The following is a 6,077-nucleotide window of genomic DNA, read 5'->3' on the forward strand; positions in this document are numbered from 1 at the left end:
ATTTCCTTAAAATACCCTGTGAATTCCTTTTCCATGTCCTTATGCTCTTCAATTCTTTCACCTTGTTGGTTGTTGATGAACGCTATATTATTATGCATTCGCCGTTGAATGGTGGTTTTGTGGAAGAATTTTGTGTTCTTCTCCCCTTCTTTGAGCCAGTTGATTCTTGATTTTTTCCGCCAGAGTATTTCTTCTTGCTTCCTGCGCTCTTTGATTTGGTTCCATAGTTCCTGTTCTTGTTGTGCTTGTTCTTCTGTTCTGCCTTGGAGGATGAGGTTTTGTTGGAGTTTACTCATCTACTGTTCTAGTTGGAAGCGCTTCTCCTGAATGTTGCCAAAGCTTGTGCGATTCCAGATTTTGAGGACATGTTTCAGATTCTTTAGCTTTTGCTGGAATTGATACATTTTGGCACCCTGCGGCGGAATGTAGGCTGCCCAAGCATCGTTGACGACCTTTCTGAAGGTGGCATTTGTGAGCCAGAATGCTTCGAATCTGAAGGGTCTGTTGCATTGATTGCCTGGTCTGGACCATTGTAGCAGAATTGGCCAGTGATCCGACCCGCCATGTGGAAGGATGGAAGCATTGAAATCCCCTCTGAGGTGGATTGCATTGTCAGAGAGAAGGAATCTATCAAGGCGAGAGGCTATGTGTTGAATGCCTCGTCGCTTGTTTGTCCATGTAAAAATTCCATTAGAGGTAGGGATGTCCATAAGATGATTGGTTCGAATGAAGTCTTTGAGGCTTTCGTTGTCACTATCGAGCCCTATTCGGCCTCCCTGTTTCTCTGTCATGGAAGTTATTATATTATAGTCGCCGCCCCCGATCCAAATCGGGAATTGTCTATTTTCGTTGAGTTGAGCAAGCGTTTCCAGAAGTTCTATTTTTTGCTGAACTAATTGAGGAAAATAGACATTTGTTAGGTGGCCATGTATGCCGGTGCCAACGAGGTGGAATGAGGCTTGAATGAAATGGGGTGTGGCGTGAAGGTCGTATAATGTGACGATCTGAGGGTTCCAAAAGATGGCTAAACCGCCTGAGGCTCCGGAGGCATCAACAGAGATGGCCCTGCTTCCTGCCCAAACTTTGCCTCGGATTCGTTCAATAGCATCAATGGTGCTTTTGGTTTCTTGTAGAAAAACTATAGTTGGTTTTTCTTGCTGAATCAAGTGTTTGATCATTCTGTGTTTTGAGGGACTGTTGAATCCTCTCACATTCCATGATATTAGCTTCATGTAAACTATGATTTGGGTTTGTAAAACTTAGTCAACTTAGGGAATCGCCCTCATTCCATAAGTATTTCACCTATTGCTATTGTGCGCTGGAGTTCTGTCTTTCGTCCTCTTTTCTTGAGATCCTTGAGTAGCTTTTTTCCGTCCCATGGACTGCCTCCCTGGATACCCAGGCTTTTATTATGCTGCGCCTTGGCTAGGACTCCTTCCAGCTTGCCGATCTGCCAAGGTTGAATGGAGTTGTATTCTTTTTGTTTGCATGTTGTTTCAAGTGTGAAGATATCTAATCCATCAATCGTGACATCCGCTTGATCTTCTTCCGTAACAGTGGTGTCATCTAGAACTTCCTCATCCTATTCTTGCTGAAGCTTGAGAGCTAGAGTAACATCGGTGTCCATATCGGAGTCCTGCGGCTTGTTATCCTTTGAGGATTGTTCTTTGGAGAACGAGGGGGGACTGAAATTTGATATGGATTTGCCTTTCTCCAGAGAGGGACTGGGTGTGGGTTTCATTGGATCAGGGTCAGAGACTTGCAAGGGATCTGGGTGAGGGTGGGGGGGTGAGGGCGGAGAGTGTTTGTGAGGGGATGCAGAACTGGGTTGGCCAATATTTTCTTGCGTTGTAAGAACGGAGAATTTGTTCTGGTGGTCCACTTTGGGAGTGTTTTCAATAACTGGCTGACTCTTTTTGGCATGCCTGCGGCAGTTGGGGATTTTGATGAAACCTTCAGAGCCCATTTCAGAGACAGCAGCAGCTGCTTTGGACTGGGCATTTAAAGGGCAGTCACGGAAGAGGTGACCGTGCTCATGACACTTACGACAGCAGAAGGGAATGTGTTCATAATCTAAAGATTGAGTCCATTCATAATCATCATGATAGAGCTTTACTGTATCCGCGAGAGCGTTGGTAAGGTGCATCAGAACACAGATCCTAGCATAAGAGGTGTACTTGCGAGTTTTTGTCTCAGATGCAACTCTGATGAAGGTGCCCAGTTTGTTGCCTATGTCTGCAAGTGTTTCTTCTCTCCAGTATTCTGCAGGGAGGGAGTACATCCTGATCCAGACGGGTGCCCAGCTGAAGTCCTCCTTGTCAGGATTGAATCTGGGCTTCCATTCAGTGAGATAGAGGCCTGAAGAATTGAAGAAGTACGGCCCTCCTTCAAATATTCTCACTCTATCCTCCACACAGTTGAATATAGCTGTGAAGAAGCCCTTTGGTCCTAGTTGCAGAGTTATTTGACCTTTGGGCTTCCACTTTGAGGCTATCCAACCTTGTAAGGCCCTTTCCGTTGGCCAGAAGCCTAAAAATTTTCCTATGAGTGCATGGTCTTGCATGTACTGGATTTCACCATTGATGCGATGGCTGGGCAGGTCCACTTTGATTGGTTCAGCAGCTTTTGGGATGCAGGTGGCTGATGTAACTTTATGCTAAGTCGTTTTGGCTTTATCAGGCGTCTCTTTGTCGTCTTCAACCTCTTCTGTCGAGGCCGAATGGATCCTTGCCTCCGCTTTCCGATTTACGCCTTGTCCTGCCTCTGGGTCGGCGTCAGAAGGGGGCAGAGGCTGAGAGTGCCGGGTAGCGTCAGAGCTCGCAGTGTGTTTTGGAGGGGGAGCAGAGCTCTCCCCTCCTCCCACCATATCCATTGCTATCGACCAGCAAAGAATTGGCGGCTGTAGCAGGGTGAACAGTCAGGGCGGCGGCTGGTTAGGGTTTGGGTACAGAATTCAGGAATTCCTAAGATGTAACATTACGTGACAACATCTCTTCCATATTGTGTTGTAGAGCACATATTGGCATAAAAATTGAATTCCTTTTTTTTTATTATTATTATTATTTATTAGACCTTTGGGTTTATAATATCAATCCCTTGGGTGTATTAATGTAACGGTGCATATTCTTAGGGAATAATATTATTCATAGGGTTTATAATATTAATCCTAAAGTTTAATATAAATCCCTTGGTTTTATAATCATGGTCAGCCATGGTCAACTATGGTCCACCATGGTCCAACGTCGCATTGTGACAAAGATTGTCTAAATGTTAAAATTAATCATGGTCAATCATGGTTAGACGTGGTAAAACATGGTCAATGATGGTCAACCATCATCAACCATTGTCCATCATGGTCCAATGTCGCATTGTGGCAAAGATTGTCTCAATATGAAAATCAACCATACTCAACCACTGTCAATAACCAAGGGCACATTGTGTCAAATATTTTCTCATGGTTCAACATCACATTATGACAACCATGTTCAAACTATGGTCAACCATGGTCCAAACTATGGTCAACCATGGTCTAATGTTGCATTATGAAAAATATTGTCTCAATATGAAAATCAACCATGGTCAACTATGGTCAATCATGGTCAACATGGTCAATCATGGTCCAATGTCGCATAATGACAAAGATTGTCTGAATATGAAAATAAATCATGTTCAATCATGGTCAATCATGGTCCAATGTCACATCGCGACAAAGCTTGTCTAAATATGAATATCAACCATGGTTAACCATTGTCAACCATGGTCAACCATGCTCAATCATGATCTACCATGGTTAGCCATGGTAAACCATGGTCCAACGTCAACCATGGTCAACCATGGCCAACAATTGTCCAACATCACATTATGACAAATGTTGTCTCAATATGAAAAGTAATCATGGTCAACCATAGTCCAATGTCCCATTGCCACAAAGATTGTGTCAATATAAAAATCAGTCATGGTCAAACATGTTTATTTTAGAGTTTATAATATTTATTTAAGGTTTATATACCTTTGTTTTATAATATAAATCCCTTGGGTTTAATATTATTCCCTTTGGTTTTATAATACTTTGGGGTTTTAGAATTGATCCCTTCGTTTTATAATATCAATCCCTTGAATTTATTAATGTAATGATATGTACTCCTAAGGTATAATATTATTCATATGGTTTATAATATTAATCCTAGGGTTTAATATAAGTCCCTTGGCTTTAGAATCATGGTCAACCATGGTCACTGATGGTTTAATAACAATTTGTGCCAAATATGGTCTCAACATGAAAATCAACCATGGTCAACCATGCTCCAACATCGCATTGTGATAAATATTATCCCAGTATGAAAATCAATGATGGTAAAGCATGGTCAACCATGTTTATTTTAGGGTTTATAATATTGATCTTACGGTTTCTGTACCTTTGGTTTATAATATTTATCCATTGGGTTTCATATTATTCCCTTGGGTTTATAAGACATTATGTTTTTAGTATTAATCCCTTGGGTTTATAATACCAATCCTTTAGGTTTATTAATGTAAGGGTTCATATTCCTATGGTATAATATTATTCTCAGTGTTTATAATATTAATTTTGGGGTTTAATACAATGTTCCACCAAGTTTCTGAGATGAGGCGGCGAGGGAGCAGGGATACGCATGAGTGGTCTATGCAAAAGCTCCCCACCAATTTTTAGGAAACGTGGGGGGACGACGAGGTCTTAAAAACTTATAAATATAAAATATAAATCAATGAATCATATAGCTTAAAATAATTTAAGACGAAAAGCATGATCATTGATATCATTATCATATCAATTATAATCATACATTATACATGTATGTTTGTAACTGTATAGTGTAACTACTAGTCTACTAACTGACTAGAAATGCACAATGAAAATAAATTATAAAATTATAAATGTTTAAATTTTTAAACTTTAAACCATATTGATGTTCCACTTCAACTATTAACATTGATATTGAATATTGAAATAAAATTATAAAAGTTAAGTATGATACATCAAGAGTCAAAAATTTTAATTTTATAGAGTCAAAATACCATAAGAACATATCAAAACATAAATGAGCATAATTGCTCAAGGTAATCCGTTCAACAAAGGAGCAGGCAGAAGGCCGCTTGGTGATGGTGGCAATGTTCCATTTAACAAAGGAGCAGACAGAAGGCTGCTTAGAGATGGTGGTAGTGTTTAGTTCAACAAAGGAGCAAACAAAAAATGAAATGTGAAACGAACATAATGTAAACCCTTCCTAGTCAGTCAACAAATATTAAAAATTACGAATTTTTTTGTTTCATAAAAAAAATTTGTGAATTTTTTCTAGGGAAACGACCCCTTAAGACCCCTTAAGGCCCCTTTTGCCTAGAAAATAACCCCAATTGGAGGAAATGGCCCCTTTCAAGTTTCCTCGCGTACCCTATTTTTTGGGAGCGTGGGGAAACGACCCCCTCTCATTGCCAAGTCCCTGGAGCACAAGGGAGCTAGGAAACTCGACCCCTAGGTGGGGGGGACGAGACCCTGTGCAACACTAGTTTAATATATATTCATTAGGTTTATAATCATGGTCAACCATGGTCCAACATCACATAGTGACAAATATTTTCTCAATATTAAAATCAACCAATGACGCATTGTGACAATGATTGTCTCAATATGAAAATCAACCATGTTTAACCATATTTAAATGTCGTATTATGACAAAGATTGTGTCTATATGGAAATTGACCTTGGTCAACCATAGCCAATCATGGTCAGTCGTGGTCAACCATAGTCAATAACCATGATTACATTGTGACAGATCTTTTCCCTTGGTCCAACGTCACATTGTGACGGATCTTGTCCCTTGGTCAAACGTCACATTGTGACAACCATGGTTCAATGTTGCATTGTGACAAAGATTGTCTCAATATGAAATTCAACCATGGTCAACCATGACCAACCATTGTTCAACATCGCAATGTGGAAAATGTTGTCTCAATATGAAAATTAGTCATGGTCAACCATATTCCAATGTCACATTGTGACAAAGATTGTGTCAATGTGAAAATCAATTGTGGTCAACCAT

The 6,077-nt window shown here is 40.2% G+C and overlaps 1 protein-coding gene across 1 annotated transcript; it reads right to left on the reverse strand.

Moving 5' to 3' along the window:
• Positions 1 to 296: 296 nt before the first annotated feature.
• Positions 297 to 1,232, reverse strand: LOC149215259 (uncharacterized). The gene has a single exon (XM_089389669.1). The coding sequence runs from the start codon at positions 1,230 to 1,232 to the stop codon at positions 297 to 299; it is 936 nt and encodes a 311-aa protein (XP_089245795.1).
• Positions 1,233 to 6,077: the final 4,845 nt, after the last annotated feature.

Source organism: Pinus tabuliformis, chromosome 1_1 (assembly GCF_031772625.1).
Source record: "Pinus tabuliformis cultivar Carrire ecotype Pingquan chromosome 1_1, CPIR1, whole genome shotgun sequence".
Lineage (NCBI taxonomy): Eukaryota > Viridiplantae > Streptophyta > Pinopsida > Pinales > Pinaceae > Pinus > Pinus tabuliformis.